At 41.4% G+C, this 19,887-nt stretch overlaps 1 protein-coding gene across 2 annotated transcripts; it reads left to right on the top strand.

Moving 5' to 3' along the window:
- Positions 1–977: 977 nt before the first annotated feature.
- Positions 978–19,693, top strand: wdr90 (WD repeat domain 90). 2 transcript variants are annotated; one of them, XM_035146565.2, is made up of 43 exons: positions 978–1,253; positions 1,416–1,507; positions 2,311–2,487; positions 3,080–3,218; positions 3,346–3,516; positions 3,725–3,851; positions 3,994–4,052; positions 4,471–4,586; positions 4,724–4,960; positions 5,476–5,538; positions 5,648–5,716; positions 5,813–5,923; positions 6,105–6,250; positions 6,352–6,409; positions 6,681–6,799; positions 7,821–7,982; positions 8,077–8,207; positions 8,335–8,451; positions 9,074–9,309; positions 9,652–9,788; positions 10,229–10,359; positions 10,648–10,778; positions 10,940–11,101; positions 11,402–11,530; positions 11,726–11,859; positions 11,952–11,992; positions 12,090–12,215; positions 12,522–12,686; positions 12,782–12,864; positions 12,953–13,055; positions 13,166–13,287; positions 13,435–13,591; positions 13,683–13,873; positions 14,005–14,173; positions 14,360–14,483; positions 14,879–15,050; positions 16,009–16,131; positions 16,541–16,709; positions 17,657–17,787; positions 18,386–18,529; positions 18,835–18,951; positions 19,059–19,143; positions 19,231–19,693. In XM_035146565.2, the coding sequence occupies exons 1-43, from the start codon at positions 1,241–1,243 to the stop codon at positions 19,386–19,388; spliced, it is 5,547 nt and encodes a 1,848-aa protein (XP_035002456.2). In that variant the 5' UTR covers positions 978–1,240; the 3' UTR covers positions 19,389–19,693. The 2 variants fall into 2 exon arrangements, with proteins under 2 accessions (XP_035002456.2, XP_035002455.2); XM_035146564.2 differs by having other exon boundaries at positions 17,657–17,796.
- Positions 19,694–19,887: the final 194 nt, after the last annotated feature.

The following is a 19,887-nucleotide window of genomic DNA, read 5'->3' as shown; positions in this document are numbered from 1 at the left end:
ATTCCAGAGACTAACCATCCAATAGGATGCAACACCTACATGTAACATAGAGAGTGACAGCAATTCTAGTCATTCATGGATGTGCTGTTATAATGGGTGACGCAAATAGAGGGAGATATACTGGGATGCTGCGGGAGACATGTTCAGACCTGGGGGTGACAATTGCTCATGTTACTCTGTAAGCGTTTGTATTTTGTTCCACCTTCTTGTCTCCTTGATGCATCAAGTCTACATTAAAATCTTTCCCCTTTCACCAGCTTCCAGAAAACTTCCATAACAGGGAGAAATTATGAATAAGTGAATAAGTGACTGGGATCACTTGGGCCATCTTCAAGTAAATCTAGAAGAAAAAATTCAAAGGATATTTTTTAAAAGAAATAATCATAGACTGTATATAAAGACGAGTGACGCATCTCCATTTCCACTATATAGCCAAAACGTCTGGCCACCCGAACGCCACCATCTTGCGCATTTGGAGCCGGAGTCTGCGCAGACGTGATCAGGGGATGGAGCCGCAGTATCGCCGTCAATTAGGTGTCAATCAAAACATCTGATAACTAATTAAAACCCATCTTACTGGAAAAATAACACTTGGACGAGACATCTGTAAAAATGTATTTAGTGTGACCATTAACGTAAGGGAGGTGGGGTTTATCACCTGTACATATGTGGTGTGTGGGGTTGTCTCCGTAAAACTTGATGCGACACGTGGATAGAAATATTGTCTGCTAAACAAACAATGAATAAGCATGTGAGATAGGTTGTAAATTTCCAACAGTAAAGTAAATCACCATCAGAACTGTGTGGAGTACATTCTTTGAAAGATAAATTGGACGGCAAGTTGCAGCTTCATGTCCAAAATGCAACAGTGTCTTTGCTTGTATTGATTCTGCGCCAGTTAACTCCATTTCCCAGAATTCCCCTGGGAAACGAAACGCGCTGACGTCATAAGCGCCGTGCTGTCTCTGCGTGTCGTTGGCAACGGCGGAGGCTGGCGCGGGAAATATACGACTGAAGCTGGACGTCAAACCCAAACTACAGTTTTACTCGGTGTCAGGGAGAAATGGAGAAGTCCTCTCGCCGCGTAACGATGTAAAACAAATGTGTGCATGTTGTTTTAACGTCTGCGGGAAGGAGAGCGAGCGCTTCGGGGGCCATTTACGCGTTTGCTAGCTAACGTCTGTGGATTTAAACCTGCCCGACACACGTCAACAAGTGGATTTACCTGCCGTCGCTATCAATGGCCTCCAAAGGTAAAGTGACTTTCAAAGGTTTTTAGTTAAAACCATCAGATGCAACAGCGCAGAGTGTGAGAGAGGAGCCTGTGACGTGGAAGATGAGTTTACACTGAAGCATTTGACTTGTTGCTGTGAAGTGTAGCTCCCTGAGACTGAAGCCTGTTTGTGACTCTGCAGGTTGGCAGCATCCTTATGTCAACATATTCAAACATGTCCGAGTGGAAGACTGGAAGAGGTCTGCAAAAGAGGGGGATGTGACCACATACACGGTAACTGTGTGCCACACTATACAGTTGTGGTATTTATAAAGTTCTACTTGCAATAGCACTGTAAACTACCTTTTTAAAGATTCAAGGGGTTTTGTCAGTTTCTGTGTTTGAATTTCATCTTCATTGATTCCAGTAGTGTCCATATTGTCAACTTAGGTGCCTCTGAAGTGCAAATCGCGATGACAAATGGGATAACACAACAGCAAATCACAAAACACAATCACAACAGCAAATCACAATGGCTGATCAAAATGCACAACAGGGTAAAAAAAAAACACACAATAAATCACAAATCACAACGACAAATATGAAAACACAACAAAATAAAAAGGGCAACAGCATATCGCAAAACACAATAATTACAAAACACTATGACAAAGGTGAAATAAGAAAACACAGCAACTGAACAAAAAGCACGACAGCAAAACACAATGACACAACAACTTAACTTAACTACTTCACTTTTAACGGAAAGAGAGAGGTAGCTGCTGTCGACAGTGATCGTCGCTGACTGGACAAACGCACTTGCTATAAAGATGGACACTGCGTTCATCCAATCAGTGTTGATCCTTGTCGACAGCAGCTTCCTCTATTTTCCGTTGGAAGTAAATGTTGTGATTTGCCGTTGTGTTTTCCCATTTGTGAAATTTGCATTTCAGGGCCACCGTAGTGCACTATTATGATTTGGCTAAATAAACAGCTTTTGTCTCAGTCCTTTCCAACTTTCAAATCTTGGCAGGGTCATCATCCCTTTAATGAACTAACTATATATACCATATATATATCTCCATGACACCCTCCAGGACAAGACGCTGAAATGCTCAGTTTTCAGAATCAGGGGTCCTGTTCCTGCCAACAGTTACATCCTGGTACCCAAAAACACCAACCAGTCTCTGGGGCTGAATGGGCGCTACTTCTACCTTCTGTTCAGACCCATTCCTGGAAAATACTTTGTAGTCCACCTGGATGTTGCTGCAGAGGTATTTATTTTACTGCATGATTCTGTGCACGTGTACACTGTCTAGCTGTTTTCAGGCCTGCACTGAAGTCCTTTGGAGGGACTGTATGTGAGAACGCAAATTTTCGATTCAGTTGGCTCTGGTATTTTAACCAGTCTTCAGTGTAAGTGTGAAAGCAGCTATATAAAAGGTCAATGGTTTAAGTCTATTGTATTGACAGATTTGAAGATTGTATTAACAGTGCACTTACTGCACTTAATTCTAAAATGCACCGAGCCCCAGCTCTGCCTTAATAGCTTTCTTTATAATTCTCTGACATTTCAAAGTCTTTTTGTGTGTTGACATTGTAGTCTAATAGAAAAGTGGGAGCAAATATTCTCCACAGTCTTTTATTTACTGTTGAATTGTGTGAAAAAAATGATTCAGTTTAATCTCTTAATTCTTTTAGACCAAATTTTTTTCTCATTCAAGCAGCACTTTTAACACAGTGTGAGATATGAACTGTTTTATTGGCTTTTTACAACTTTAACAAATCCCAGTGTTTGAAACTGACAAGGAAAGAGAAGCATTTTCTTATTCTGTTCTCTCTCTTGCTCCCTGCTGTGATATGTAGGAGGGCCAGGTTGTGCGTATCACCTTTTCAAATATGTTCAAAGAGTTCAAGTCCACAGCGACCTGGCTCCAGTTTCCTTTTCTGTGCGGAGCTGCGAAGGATTCAGTCTATGAGAGCACATCCAAATCTGCAAGACATGGTAAAACACACACGCAACCATACTTATATGGCCATATACATTTAATTTTATTTCATTAGTCACCCTACTAAGAGTCCACTGTACTTTTCTATGTATTGTAACTTATCTTTATGTTTATGTGCTCCAGGTTTCGTGGGTCCAGCGCCCAATTCAGTGCGCTGGACCTGTCTGATGCTGGATCTGCAGCACACTCTCTCCATCTATGTCAACCGCTGCTACAGACACGTGAAGAGCATCAAGCTTTGTGCCAACTTGGCAGTGAAAAACATGTTTACCAGTGACCTGCTGCTAGATCCAGGTGGCTTTATTTTTTGTTTTTAATAATGTATAAAGTATAAATCTTATACTTGATATTCACACCTCATGTCTTGTGAATGTCACTAGTTTGAGGCAATGCCATGTGAAAAGTAAGAGAACAAAAACAAATGAATTCGGCAAAGTCTCCTCTTTGTGCGTGCATGACATTTTTATTGTTCTCATCTCTTTGTCCTTTTCTCTCTCAATAGGAGTTTCCTTCAGTGAAGCCAAGCTGATGGGACTGGCCTCCTCTCTGGGAACAGGTCCCATGCCTCGAGACATGTCATTCCCTGTTCCCAAGGGCGGCTCCTGGCATGACCTCTACGACCATATCAAGTACGGTTACCTCACCAGAGAAAAGACCTTAACATCAGCCAGGCTATTGGAATGTATCTATTACAAATGAAAGAAAACTACAATTACCTGCTTTATAGCAGTGTACTGCCATGGACTCTCTTCTTTTCTCCTACCCCAACAGGTTTCCCTCAGAGGGAACAAAGTTGCCCTTTGACTCCATTCAAAAAGGCAATCCAAGTAGTAAGTCATGAAATGTCACACTGCACATCACTCTCATCTTATGGTATTTAAAGATTTTTCTGCCCTCGTGTGTGATGCTCTTTACGTCTGATTCTGATGCTTTTTAAGATTTTCCTTAAAACATCTGTTTTTCTCCATGTTTTTTTTTACAAGAAAAATGTATTTTTCTTTTACTCTGCACCAGAAATAATTTTGTTATCATTCATTTCATTCCACTGTTTCTTTTGAAATAATTTTTATTATTCATTCATCAAAATAAATTAGAGCCACTGTACATTTTAGAAATCAATACTTACAATGCAAATAAATTTGTTATACAGTTCTAATTCATCTTTTTCAAACCACGCAGTTCTTGCTTTTCCTAATAAGCATGCACGGTATTATGGATGACTGACATTCATGCCTCCATTTTTCACAGGCTGTGTCCCCAGCCAAATAAGCCCGATTAGAGGTGAGGTATTTCGCTGTGTCACCCTCAGCAAACCAGTTCAGGACCGCGTGTCCCTCGTCCAGCAGATCACCACCCCAAAATCAGTAAGAAAACATTTACAAGCTTTCATTAAGCCTCTCTGTTTTAACCCAGGTTGATTTTATTCTGTTAATGGTAAATTTAGATTTTTCTCTGACACTGCTGTGTTTAATTTTCAGTTATTTTCCTCCTGTCTCCTCAGCTGCCGAGGGATCGAGCTCCCGCGGTGACTAACATACCTGAGCTGGGTGTAGTCTCCTCTCACCAGAAGGATGACTGGCTTTGCCATAATGATAACCAGCAGCAGCAGGAGTCCGCATGCTTCAGTCCACACCAGCTCACATCCAGGTCACCCCGTGATACTGATGACAGTGAAGTCCATGTGTTTGCGCACCCTGAGGACGCCTTCAGCAAATATGGGGAGGAAAGTGAAGAAGAGGTGAAGCTTCATATGGACTAGACTGTACTTTCGATTAAACTTAAGTATTGAACTGCGGAAAATCTTCTGAAATTAGCCAACCGCCTGGTAAAAATTCCGGATAATGTCTGAGTCAAGCAAGTTGATCACGGGATGAATGAAAAACAAAAAATAAAACAAAAGTCCCATGATTAAGTAAAGGTGACATACACGTAGGAGACACAGATGAAGATGTCGATTTGGAAAGACGACGAGACTCGAGGTATTGATGATAAGAGCAGACGCCGGTGTCGACTTCAATTCTGTACTGGAATTTAAAAGGCATGTCTTGCACTTCCCCTCAGCTAAACACTTAGGAGATTTTCCTGTTATCTTGAATGCATCTTACCCAAACAATCTCCTGCTGCGTTGTTCATATGTGAAAGCCAAACGCCGGAAGACATCCAGATGCAATTGTATGGTCATTCTTCAGAATTTATGTCTGTAAAAGCACAATCACTACTTTGAAAACCCTGTTCACCTTGTCATATTTCCAGTTTGTTTGCAGTTCTCCTCCACATCCACTTCATTTGTCATCATCTAAAGAAACCAAACAGCAGGTAAGAGATGAGAGTGACTTAGAGGGAAATGTAAACAACTCGAAACATCATTTGTTTAAGAGCTCATTACTAAATCTTATGAATCTGCTTTTTCTGCTCTCTTTATTAGAAGCTGCTTCCAGACCCTATTCTCAATCTCAATCGAATCATTGGATTTGGAGGAGGCACTTTTAAATATGTATGCTCATTTAAATCTAAACTATAATAAAAAGCAGGCTGGCTTCATCCTACGTTATAGACTAGGGTCTAATATTTGCTCTGTATTCCGCTACAGGCTCTGTGGACCAAATCAGGTGATGCAGTGGTATATCCGTGTCATGCAATTATCGTCTCTATGAAGATTTCCTCGAACCAGCAGAGATTCTTTATTGGCCACACTGATAAGGTAAGTGTGGTTATATGTTGTGCTACCCTGCAGCACAATTTGTCCGATGGCCTCCTATGAAAGGTTCTTTGAATTGCTTAATTCTAGGCCTTGAAAAGTGGTTGCAATCGTTGAAGAGAAAGCATTTTCTTGTGTCTTTGTTACAGAAATTTATTTCTTGACACGTGTGTTTTCTCTGTAGGTGTCTGCTCTAGCTTTTAATGGCAACACAACCCTGCTGGCCTCAGCGCAAACTGGTAATCATAGTGTGGTTCGAGTATGGAACTACCACAAAGGAAACTGTCTGGCAATATTCCGGATTCATGCTCATTCATTATCCTCTCTTAGGTAACCAACCACACACGTCATATACATGGTTCATTGACATGTCAAACGCTGCTCGCTCACTCTAAATTTCTCTCTTTTGTTCTTTTCTTTCCATTATACAGCTTCTCACACAGTGGCAGTGTTCTCTGTGGAGTGGGTAAAGACAGCCACAATAAAACAGTAAGCTTCATGACTGCAAATGTTTCCACATGAAAATTCCACTGTTTATTTTCTAATTTGCGTATAAAGGCATTTAGCACTAGCCGCTCTCTGTAGGCAGAGCCATGCGTGTCATTAGATTCAGATGAGAAATTGCTGAGCGGCCCATTTAATCACTACTCTGACTGACTCATCTAGTTGTAATTTCAAATGACGGATAATAACTATAAATTATTGCCCTTAGCTGCAAGCAGACTGTATATATTTGCAATCCTAATTCTGCTTTTCTTAGATGGTGGTGGTGTGGAACACTCAGAACATCACTAAAGGTGGAGAGGTGACCATCTTAGCCAAAGCTCACACCGATGTGGACATTAACACCATGAAGGTCGCCTTCTTTGATGAAACAAGGTACCCTGGTTTCTGTGTTTAGTCACGTATTGATTGATTCTTTTCACCAAAAGTGCATGTCTGCATATAATAATAATAATAGACTTAATTTGTTTAGCACCTTTCATACAATAAATGAAGGCATGAATCAGCTTTTCAGAATATGTCTTATTTTATAAATTGTCGAACCTTTGCTATGTTTCTTCTACATCATACATACGCACACTGAGACGGACATCTCCTCTCATAATATAGATTTTATATTTTGCACAACACATACAGATATAGAAAGGCAGTACATTCTCAGTGGACACTTTCTTAATAGAATGAGGTTGTAGTTCTCCAGTGATGACTGATGAGTCATTAAACCCCTGGTTGCTCAGTAAATCAGGGAACAGTAACTGAACCATCAAAATTATGAAGAGGAAAGACACAACACCAATAAAAGACTTTGATACAGTCATAAGCTAACAAGCTGTGAAAGGGATTGTACTACCTAGAGACCTAATAATCTTATTGAATATGAAATTAGGAATGTTGCATTAGCATTATTTGATTCATGCATGGTACCTGTGGCGGTTTGCTGTGACAGCAAGGCACCTGTGTCGTCTGTTGACTCCCACAGTGCTCACTGCTGATCAGCTATTCACAGAATTCATGATCACCCAAAAACCCTCAGAAAGCTACAAACAGCCAAATCACCAGCATCAATGTTCAGAGTATGCAGCTTTAAATTATACTGGATGAACCACCAACCAAGGCGTGTTGAATGAATAGTGTTGAATGTCTGAAGCATAAGACAGAATTGAAGAATAATATAATGAAACTCCTTTTTAAAGTGTGCTTGTGCAAAGAGAGTTGTGTCACAGATTTTTGTCCCCCCTCACGCTCACCTCCTGTGTATTCTTAGTGAAGAAAAGGTGTGGAAGAGTGGGAGAGGTGAAACCGCTCCAGCTGCAAGAGTAGAACAGAAATAGGCCTCATATCGACTTGTCAGTTATTTAGAATTCTGGGACTAAATGTCCGAGTGTGCTGCTTTTAGGATGGTGTCGTGTGGTCGTGACAATATTCGTCTGTGGCGAGTACGGAACGGGACGCTGCGCTCCTGTCCAGTAAACCTGGGGGAATACAACTCGATGGACTTCACCGACGTGGCCTTTGAGGAGGGAAACGCCTCCAACCAGCATCCAGATGATCAAACACTGTGAGCGAGAGTTCACTCATCATTGTAAGAAATATGAATTTTATCTGGATATTTTGAAAAATGTTATTAATAAAAGATTACTCTCTTCCCATAGATTTGCCAGCAGTCGCAGTGGCCATATCTTTGAGGTGGACTACAGCCGAGTAGTTATTAGAAATGTGAGGAGACTGTTGCCTGCACTGCAGCAGCATGCAGACCGCAGAGAGAAACTGACTTTTAACACAGGTGGGTCTGAAATCATTTGGAGCCAGAAAATGTTTATTTAACATTTTGAAGCAGAGGTTGGTTAGAGAGAAAATTGAATCTCTAAAGAGCCTGTGAAGACATGAGTTTGGGTGCTTGTGTGTCACAGGTCCCGGCATCGCCATCAACAGCATCAGCGTGTCCTCGGCCTTCTGTGCCACGGGCTCTGAAGACGGCTTCCTGCGTCTGTGGCCCCTTGATTTTTCTGCTGTCTTCCTGGAGGCTGGTAGGCACAGCAGGGTTAGGCCTGACATTAACCTGCAGCAAACTAACTGTAGGGGACAGTTCTGGCTCCACAGGCAATGACATGATCTCACTTCATGTACAGTATGTTTCGAAAGCGGTTTTCTAGTATCAGGTTGCATCTGTCCTAGATGACTGTGCCAAGAAAGTATTTTTTTTTGTTGTATTTTTTACAAATTGTATTACCTTACTGAGTGTGTATTTCACTCTTCCCTCTTTGCTGCTGTAACACAATAAATTCCCCCATAGTGGGACTAATGAAGGACGATCTATCTTATCACATACTGCTAATTGGCATAGGACTTACTGCGTCACAGGAACCACTGGTTTCCACAGTCTTCAATGATGTCTCTGCTCCTTTAGCTATAACATATAACAATATATTTTCAATTGAGGTCACTGAAGTTACAAGCATTTAAAGATATCAAAGTAAAAGTTAATGTATAAATATAATCTTATCCGCAAATTACTGTGGCAGCATGAATTTGATTATTTGAAATAATAGAAAAAATAAACAGTGCACAGTCTTTATATTCAAATGCGAAATGTTCCCTCTCACATCCTCATACAGAGCAATCACTGAGACCCATGTCATTGTTTCCCAGAGCACGAGGGACCTGTGAGCCTGGTGTCTGTCTCATCGGACAGTCTTCAGGTCCTGGCAGCCACCTCAACCGGTATCCTGGGTTTCCTTGATGTGAGCAGCCACGGGTACAACACACTGATGAGGTCGCACACAGACACGGTGCTTGGCTTCAGTGTGGACGGCGTCCGTCGGCATCTCACAACTGCCTCTTCCGACGGCACAGTGCGCATTTGGAATATGGACTCCTTACAGCAGGTCAATCAACGTCAAGCCAATTTCTTTTACAAATTTCATTGAGGAGGCACTGTCCTTCAGTTTGTTTAGCCAGACATATAACGGCTCAAGTCTGTGTACGATGTTCACAATCTCACTTTAGAAAAACTAGACATTGGTATTCTGTCCTGCTTTTTGTCAGTTTTACTTTCTCTGCTGAAGCAAGGCCACGTGAGGCTGTTTTTATTCTCTCTTTCTAGTCTAGTTTGTGATTTATAAAAAGAGAGCAATTACAACTGTCTGGTTTTATTTAATAATCCAACCGCCAAAGTCTTTGTTCACTCTCTACAACTGAATGTCTGTATTGTTGTCTCCTGTGTTTAGCTGTACGACTTTGTGTCTGAGGACAGCCCCTGTTCAGTGGCCTTCCATCCCAGTGAGCAGATCTTCTCTTGTGGCTCCAGCTCGGGCGTCATCAGGGTCTTTGACATCTCAAGTGCCAAACTGTTGGCTGAACACAAGTACGTCTGAACTAACTTTCTCTTGTGGATACCATATGTTTGCATGGATGCAATTACTACAGTGTATCATATAGTATGATATATTGTGTTACACACAGTACACAATGCTTAAAATACACTATAATTTGACTAGAATAGTAAATTGACCTTGATCTTAAAGGAACAAATTTGCAATTAAAATCCGATGTAGATAACAGGTATGCTTATGAACACACTGTCAAGTGAATGTGTGAAATTCTCGTCTGTGTTTATTTCCTAAACCTAATATCTGCCATGTGGGTCAGTTTTGGTACATTTTAAGATGAGTCAAGTGCAACAGATACCACCATAACTGCTGTTAAAAAGTGTGTCCTCCAAGGGAGAGTACTGACTGCTTTTGTATTCTTATTTCTGTTTACATATAGTATGTATTTATATATATATATATATATATATTACAGGCATCACAGTGGTGAAGTGGTGGGTCTTGCCTTCTCTCCGGACGGGGAGTACATGTACAGTGCTGACTCTCAGGGCTCTCTTGCACTTTACAACTCCTCTGAGGAAGATCACAATGTCATCAGAGTTGTATGTATGTACACACACACACACACACACACACACACACACACACACACACACACACACACACACACACACACACACACCTAAAGATAATTGTAGTAGATCACATGTTACACTTAATCTTACCATAAACCATTCATGCAGGCACAGAATAAAATTTCATTAGCCAGCTAACACAATGAGATATTGCTTGAACTGACTTTACTCAAAAGCTCACTAGTTTGAGTCACAGTTAGTTTATCAGAAAGCCACATTTAACATTGTCTTGAGATTCCCTCTGTACCTGATTTCCTAGGTAATGTGGTGGCCCGAGGCACGGAGCGCGCTCCAGACGCTCTTACAGTGCGCAGTGACAGCCGCTGTCTGGCTTTTGTCGGTCCCTCCGAGTACATTGTCACTATTGCTGACGCACGGTCTCTGGATGAGGTATCTCGCACATTGACACCTTTCATGCCATTTATTGCATTGTTTAGGTAGATTAATTGAATGTGAATGAGATTTCACTTAATGAGTAGTGAGGCAGCATCACCCTTCCATTATATGGGTTTCTCTTATGGGTCCGACTGACACATGTCATCCTTACCCAGTTGCTCCACGTGGATGTGAGTATTTTGGACGTAGAGAGCCCTCGTCTGGATTCTGCACTGAAGGTCTGCTTCTCCCTGGCCTCCACTGAACATCTGCTGGTTGCGACATCTGCTAACAAAATCCTCTGGGTTAGCACTAAGACAGGCCGTCTGCTCCGAGAGGTAACACCACAGATGTTGTGTCTTAAACTATCAGCAAATTATTTTGCAATGTTTTTATTTATTTGCTGAAAGTGTACAAGATTAAGCAGAGGAAGGTGTTTAAAAAGTTTCAGTAGAACATGAGATTACCTGACGGAGATACCGACGACAAGAAGCTCACAGGGTAGAAGAATGTGGAAAACATGTCCGCAGAGAGAGTAACAAGAGACCAAGGGTTTTGATATGCACAGGTTGTCTCTACACCATCATTTGATCCAATTTTCAGTTATACCTCAGAGTTTGTTTTGATTTTCCTTTCAGATGTCTAAGGTTCACAAACAGCAGATCTCATCCTTGGCTGTGAGTGAGGACAGTCGATTCCTGCTGACTGCAGGACACAATGCTGTTAAAGTGTGGGATTATAACATGCAGCTCACTGTCAACTCACAGGTGCTCAACAATTAGATCCCTTTTACCTTTTACTATTAGTGGCTAAAATGTAACTTATACATTCTCTACAGATTTTTATTTTATTAAGTAACTTCTACAGAATGTATGTTGTGTTTATTTCACTTTGAAGTAGAAGTATTAGAAGGTTATGTTTTGATTTCTGTCGTGACTGAGACGCTTGTTTCTCTGGAGCAGTTGTTCATAGGTCACAGTCAGCCTATCTGCCAGGTGAGCTTCACCCCGGACCAAATGGGAGTAGTCTCAGTGGGAGACGCCATATTTCTGTGGGACTTCCTGGCGCATTCTGGTTACTCTTTGACTAACAGCAGGTAATAATCTGTCTCACGTTTAAATCTTGTTGTGTGTTAAGCTTCATGAGTTTTATTGGTAACAGTCCAATTCGCTCTGTCTTCACTCACAGTTTACCTCTCAGAGTAAACCACACCTCGGCCCCTAGATCAGGTAAATTTACATTTAAATGCTAGAATAATAGTGTACCTGATCCAAATCTTCTGACTAAATTCAATGTATTTCTTTAATTTGTGTTTTCATGTAACAGTTCATCCAGATGTTGCAGTGAGTGAAGTTCAATTGTCAATTGGGATGCCTCGACAGAAAGCACCCCTCCCTTCCTCACCACCTCCACATCTGGAGATCAGCACGACCAACCAAGCTGATCGGGGTGGTAAGTTCTCCCGCTCATGTGAATAGATATGAACATGCGTATATGAAATATTTTAATTGTCTTACTGGTGTGAACCTCAGTACCTCAGCCTTAAGCTAAAAAAGCCAATCCCCAATAGTTGCCTAGCAACACCTTAATTGACGTGCCACACTCAGAATGTATTCGTTGCTATTGGCTACAACTAAAGTGTTCTGTGGATGAAGGGATGTTGATTATAAGGATTATGGGACCTTATTCCGTGAAACTTTAGTGGTTGGTGGAGGTGTACGACTGTGAGGCTGTAATTGTAGTGTCTCTCTTCTGCAGCTTTTGGCTCCTCGTCTCTTTGTGAAGACACCCCAACCATCACAACTGTTCCAGGCCCAGCCAGTGGTTCAGGTCCGTCATCTGGCCCCAGATCTGCCGCCTCCTTCCTCAAAGTTACAGAGCTGGTCAACACACCTTCCCTGAATAGTAGCCACAATGACACTAGTAAGTGCTCCCCTGCACTATTTAATATTTGCAGTGAACGGACTCTTCTCTTCTGCTGTTGTATTTATTTCTTTATGCGGGGTTTTTTTTTTAAGTTCAGTCAAAAGGGAAGAAGCCAATACGTCCAGATTGTTACAGGCACTTTATCCCACGTTTCAAGCCCTCCACTATTGATCAGGTAAAGAACACTTTGTATTATAATGAACTGTTGTCACGGAGTGCTGTGATATTCTTGAGCTCCAGTCTGACTGTTTTCTCGGATTCAGGCTGCTGTGGCTCCCCAACCAGGAGAGGAGGGCATCAAGCTGAAAGCAGTGATTGGCTACAATGGCAATGGGCGTGGCAACATGGTGTGGAGCCCTGACCAAGGTCATTATAATATACTGAAAGTAAAAGTTAAACATTAACTGTAAAATAAATAATAAAACTATAAAACTGAGGTTGGTGAAAGTTGTTGTCTCTCAATACATTTTCTGTAGGTTTATTTGCGTACTCGTGTGGCTGCGTGGTGGTGGTGGAGCACCTTCATACAGGATGTCAGAGACACTTGCAAGGCCACAGTGAGGAGATCTCTTGTCTTGCGATCTCAAATGATGCACAGGTACTTTTATCATAGTTTTTGACATTTAGTTTGGGTTCGATTCTGTGAACCTAAAGTCACACTGCTCAGACCACAGAGAAAGCTACAAATCAAGTTTGCCTTGCGTTTTATGGAATAATGCTTTGCGTCTTGTTATCTCCTGCCCAGAAAATGGCATCAGCAGCTGGCGGCAGTAACGGCAGCAGGAGCCTCATCTGCATTTGGGATGTGCAGAATGGAACATGTCATAAAAGCATCTCCTTCCACAGAGGGGCGGTGCAAAGTCTTGGTTTTTCCAGAGACGATCGCTTCTTTCTCTCTGTCGGTCAGTAAAATTTGAATTTAAACTCTTGGCATAATGACTTAACAAATGTTGCTACTGTTACTACTCTGGGTTTCTTCCCAATTCCCTTTAGGAGACTTCTCTGAGCCAGAGCTGGCTCTGTGGAGCACCAAGACCTTCCAGCTGCTGTCCAGTGTGAGCATGTCTGGGCCGATCCATGATGCAGCCTTCAGCCGCTCTGCAGCCGGCCAGCTGGCCTGTGTGGGCAGCCAGGGGATTTACTTCTGCCTCCTCCACACTCCTGGCCTTGATGTTGACCTCCAGGTAAAACAGACATTGTAATTTAGGAAATACTGTATCATTTTCAACTGCACATTTAGTGTGTACTTGTGGGTAATTATTTTACTTGTACTTACCCTGGTACATAAGGCTTGAGCTGTCTTTCACCCTTTCAGGTCCAGAGGGTGAAAGCACCTGCGGAGGTCGGTGATGTGGAGCTGACCGCTCTGTGCTATCACACGGACTCCTTTCTGTTCACTGCCACTAACCGAGGACATGTTTGCGTCTGGGACGTGAACACACAGGATTGCTTCATGACCTGGGAAGCAGATAAGGGAGAGATTGGTACATATTTATGATACATTCTGACCATCTAGTTAGGATAAAAATACTTTTAGCTGAAGTTCCCAAAAAATACACACCAGCATTATTATCTTCTAGTTGCTTGTAATAAATTGTGGAGATGCTTTTTATTTCACTTGGTAAATTAACCTGCAATGTGAATGAGATTGGTGTGGTTTCCTGGTGCAGGAGTGCTGTTGTGTCGAGGGAACCGTCTGTTGACGGGCAGCAACACCCGCTGGTTCCGACTGTGGGAGGTCGAAGCTATTCAGAGCCTGGAGCCCCAGGAAAAAGTCTGCCATGTGGAGGACAGGTGTGTATCTGTTTCTTAAGGTTATATGTATGTTTGATCTCGGCAGTAGACTCTTCACATGTGATGTATACGTTCCTCAGCACGTGGAGCTAGCCAGATAGATCAGACAGAGACGTTACAATCTGGTAAATTAACTTTAACGAAGGAAAATTAAGTCGTATTTTCCCATCTCAAATCAAATCCCCCAGTGGAATGTGTATGCAACAAGTAATTTGCTTGTCACATACCTGTTAAAGTGATAAACTGCACTACCTGCAGTTGTCCGTATCGACGATAACAGATGTTGACATGTGCTACAAAACTATCAACCACTGTTACACCAGTGCTACGTGTTAAAACAGTTAACATGCAGCCCTGCCCTGCAGATACTGTGGTTACCTGTGTCTTTTCTTTAGATGGACCACTGTGGTGTTGGAGAAAGAGGTAATGCTGGACGGGACCGTAGTCAGTGCAGCATTTGATAACACAATGGACATGGGCATTGTTGGAACCACAGCCGGAACTCTCTGGTACATCAACTGGTCCGATAACAGCAGCATCCGGCTGGTCAGCGGGCACAAGACCAAGGTACCACTGCTCTGTCACCAGCCCTGACAAATGAAGAATAACCACATCCAAATCTTGTGTCTCCGGGAAGAGCTAGAGTATAAGGTTTAAACTTATTACAATATATTATTGTTGATGGCTTGATGGTACACATCTGCCCAAAGACTTGCTAACACGTTACATGTCTGTCAGAAGCTACAGTTGTGACGGTGAAATGCATGTGGTGAGCAAACCCAGCATCAATACCTATTCACAGTTTGTCCTGACAAAATGTCAACAAATGTCACGTCCTGAATTAAATCTTGTTTACAGCACCCTGTCTGGCTGAATTATTTATGGCATCTATCGTCATCCTCATTTTGAAAAAGGAGCTTTAAATTTGTATGCCTCTGTGACAGTGTCAGCTTTGGCATTATGTTTTCTGGTTTTCCAACAAGACCGTCTGTCTGAATCCCTCAGCTCAGAAAACCTTGATGGGATTTTTAAAAACGATTTTGGAGGTCAAGGTCCCTTGAGAAAACAGATTTGGGCCATAACTGAAGACTTCATAAGCTGATTATGAATTTAACACAAATGTCGAAAATAACAAAATGCTCAAGTAATGACATTTTTATATCTTAACAGTCAAATGTCAACTTCAATGTGACATAAAAAAGTTCTGGATATTATTAAACTCTATAACATGGAACACAAGGGGAGATTATGAACATATTTCTTGCAGTTTGACTGAACTGAAACCAAGAGATGAAGATTTTTCTTATTAAAAAGGGAAAAGCACAATTCTGAATGAATCAGGAAAGTGCAGCCACTTTCAGGAAAGATTCAGAAGAGAAGGATGAAAATGACATGACCTCCTGAGGAATTCTGTTTTTCAGAAACATCAGTCGAGTTTCTGATGTTCACATGATGAGATTTTCCTTGTCATTGTAACAGCGTTCAGACACGGTGACGTCACACTCTCCTTTTTGCTGCTGTCCAGGTAAATGATGTCGTGTTCAGCTCTGACGAGAATCACTTCGCCACCTGCAGTGAGGACGGCAGCGTGAGGGTGTGGTCGGTGCCCAGCAACGAACTGGTGGTGCAGTTCCAGGTGCTCAACCAGGTGAGGGGATGCATTTAGGAAATATTCTACCTCAATAGGTGGCTCAGGTCTTGTAGAAATTGAAGGAACGCTGGGGATTTCTAACTGGATATCTGCTGTAAATATGATTGGGGAAATCAGAGAAAGATTTTTTTTTTATATTTTAAGGGATTCTAACAACACGATTAAACTAATTGTCTGTCTCCTGGTGTTTCTGCTCCATAGCAAGTTAAACTATTGTGATCAAATGAGACTATTTATTCCTTTGTCTTTTTAAGTTCAGAACTATAGAATGATAAGCAATCCTCCAGTTAATAATGCCTATTACATCGGGGGCATATTTCCTACTTTGTGCAGACAGGTGGAATCATACCCACTGTGCCAGTAATTACATTCACTACACAGCGGCGTTTCTCTGTTTCTCTGTCAGGCCTGTGGCTGTGTGTGCTGGAGTCCCTCTCCCAGTGAGGACAGTGCATGTGTGGCTGCAGGATACAGTGACGGGACCCTGAGGATCTTCCGACTTGCCTCCTCAGAGATGGAGATGAAGCTGCATCCCCATCACGTTGCCGTCACTGCCATCCAGTACTCGGCTAGTGGTGAGAGAGCAGTTTCAGAAAAGTCTTGATCAGATCAAGACTTTCCCTCAGTCGTCCCTCTCCTGTATACTTCTTTAAGTGATTACTTCCTGGCTTTAAGCACCATGAACTGTTCTGATTCAAAAGGTTATTGTTCCAATGGTCAAACACCAAGGCTACATCCACGTTAATATGTCTTTGTTTTCTGATAAAACATTGCCTCCTGCGTTTGTAGGCTGCTGTAGATTTACAAATAAAATTAAACTGCACAAAGGCTGCTAGCAAAGACAACAAGCTCAGCAATACTTTAAAATGGCCATCCATATTTCATTCAATACTAGTATTTAAAGCTGATGCTTTTTTTTTTCTCAGAAGGGTCAGGTGACAGGAACATGACAAACAAGGGTGGGATACGTCTTGATTGATATGACGCTATCAGGAAGTACATGTGGGTGTCTGCATAATTCTTTCTTCTCGTCAGACTGAAACACAACCCTGGAGTTTTCAAACTAAAGCAGTGTTTCCAAATGTCCATGTTTAGGGTTTGACAAACTACTCTGCAAAAACAAAAGTGATAGATTTTTAGCAGGCTAAATATCTTAATTGTAATCACAGTGCAGGATGGTGTACATGTAGTGGTGAGGTGCCCCTGACTTTTGCTATATATAGCTTTTAAGCGAAGGAGAGCATGAGCCAGACAAAAGTAAATGTGCATTATTAAAGTAATTATCAAATCGTTGATTTTTTGTTGTTTAAGTAGTTTAGTGGCAAAGTCTGAACCTGGCATAATGTTTGTTAGAGTGGATGTAGCCTTTTAGAAAAATGTATGCACGGTCAAAGAAAGGGTCATAACTCATTTTTCCTTCAAATTTAAAGACCCATGATTAAGTCCATGTACTGCCAGTGAAGTGTCATGTTATATCAAAGCTGCTGCGTTTCATCCAGTATCTGTTTTTGGACCCCGACAGGTCACGTGATCCTTTCAGGGGGGAAGAATGGTCTCGTAGCTGTCAGCAGCCCAGTGAATGGAGCGACTATCCAGGTCATCAGGGACCACAAAGGAGCTCAGATTAACACCATCCAGTGTGTGAATGAAGAGGTCAGCTCAGTGAGTCATTGAATCAGAGAATGGAGCTTTATCTCAGCTTAATATGACGGCACATTAGAAACTGAACAAAGACTTCAGAAGCATCACACATTCAATTTCTCCTTTAGTTACAATTCGGCGGAAGATTTGTACATGAACCTAATTCTGCAAGAGTGAATTCTTAAATGATCTGTTTGCACACTTTGAGTAAGATTTATCAGTAAGAGAAAGTGGCAGAAATATAAGTCTGTTAGAAACGGTACACACTGAAAAATAAATAATAACTTGAATACTTATGAGACAGAATAGTAAAACAATACCATCCTGAGTGTCTTTATGTTAGAGGTAGTAAATACATTTGTTTTTATTCATAAGTAGGTATGTAGCAAGATTGTTTTGAAATAATCTTTTCAAATCCAGTTAAATTCACACAATTCATACAGTTATTTATACAAAGTTATTCTTTTCATTAGCTCTCCACTGCTACAGTCTACCGGGTTATGGATCTCAAGAAAAGGAAAATGCTCTATGAAATTCTTCTTGTGGCGTTTTATCACATTTTGTTTCATCAGCAGGTCTTTGAAGAGTTTATTTATCTTCTCATCTTTAGTGTAAGAATTTCGGACTGGAAGGAATCGAGATGTGGTTGACAGCCAGTGCTGACAGACGCGTCAGTGTGTGGGCTGCCGATTGGTTGAAGGACAAGTGTGATCTCCTAGACTGGCTGACGTTTCCTGCTCCGGCCTATTTGGAGGTACTGGCTGTAGTTTAACTGATTGTACACGGTAATGAATGGTAATGTTTCTGCACGTGTACTACATACTGGATTTTCAGCTCTGTTTCATAGTCTATACTCAGTAGAAGACCATGGAAAATTCATACTCACTTAAAACACATTTGCATTCAATACTTCCCCTCAGCCTTTTTTATTCTACATGTATGTTTTTATTTGTACTTTTGACATTTTCCAGCATATCTTTTTGTCCTGTTTTTCAAATATCTTCACACGAACATTTAGCTCAGCCATTTTTATATATCTATAAACAATTTGTGTTGCAGGATGACAGCCCACCTCCCAGCCTGGCTGCCTTCTGCCCAACAGACCCTGACCTGGTGGTCTACACAGGCTACGGAGTAGAGAAAGAGTTGTCCTTCTACAGCCTGACTAAAAAACAGGTAGCGCAGCTCCCCCTGCTTCATTGTGTTGGGATTTTTATTTGTACCTCCACATGGTTGATGTGTAATATCATACAAAATATAATCTTTAATCTGTTTTTCTACAGATAATAAAAAAGATTGCCCTGCCCCACTGGGCCACGTGCTTTGGTCTCTCCTCTAAGTCTCAGCTCATAGCTGTGGGATCAAAAGGTAAACTTGTATTTTAAATGAAAGTGTAATAAAGGTTTCGAGCTCACGTTTAATACATTTCTCACTCTGTGTCTTATCTCTTACCAGAGCGCGTGTTGAAGTTAATCAAGTCGAGCAGCGGCAGGTTTCAGGACTTCCTGCAGCACAGTGACTCACTGCAGACGTGTCACTTCTCACCCACTGGGTCGCTTTTTTTCACTGTGGCCTATAATGAGATCCTGCTGTGGGAGGTGCGGGGCCTCTGAGGGCCTCGGATCTCTTTAATTTTGTCAATTTGCCTAGTTCAGTTGGTACATACTGTAATTTTATTGTTCCATATATGTTTTTTTTGTGTGAAGTAGTTGTGGAGAAGCTTTGTGCTGCAGAGGTTCTTATTTAATTAAATTAACTGTTTTCTTTTGTGTGTGTGGTTTTAGAATACAGTTTTTTTTAATGAATGGATTATTTTGTTTATTCATTCATTTCTTATTTTTGACTTTATTTTAGTTTTTTTTATGCTGCAGTTTTGTATATGTATGAAAACTGATGAGAAATAAATAGTTACAGTTTTTGAGATGTATCTTTCCTGATTCGGTTATCACTCTGTGACAGGATTTTGTCACTTCTGCTAAAGAACTTCATCCCTCTCCTTTGGTTTGTTTTCAATGATTGGTTGCTTTTTTTTGTTTGTCAGCAGGATTACGCAAAAACTACGTAACAGATTTCCATGAAACTTGGGTCACGAAAGATTCCATCACGTTTTGG

The sequence above is a fragment of the Hippoglossus stenolepis genome, chromosome 21 (genome assembly GCF_022539355.2).
Source record: "Hippoglossus stenolepis isolate QCI-W04-F060 chromosome 21, HSTE1.2, whole genome shotgun sequence".
Taxonomy (NCBI): domain Eukaryota; kingdom Metazoa; phylum Chordata; class Actinopteri; order Pleuronectiformes; family Pleuronectidae; genus Hippoglossus; species Hippoglossus stenolepis.
The sequence above is the reverse complement of the archived record's forward strand: the minus strand, read 5'-3'. Positions and strand labels throughout refer to the sequence as shown.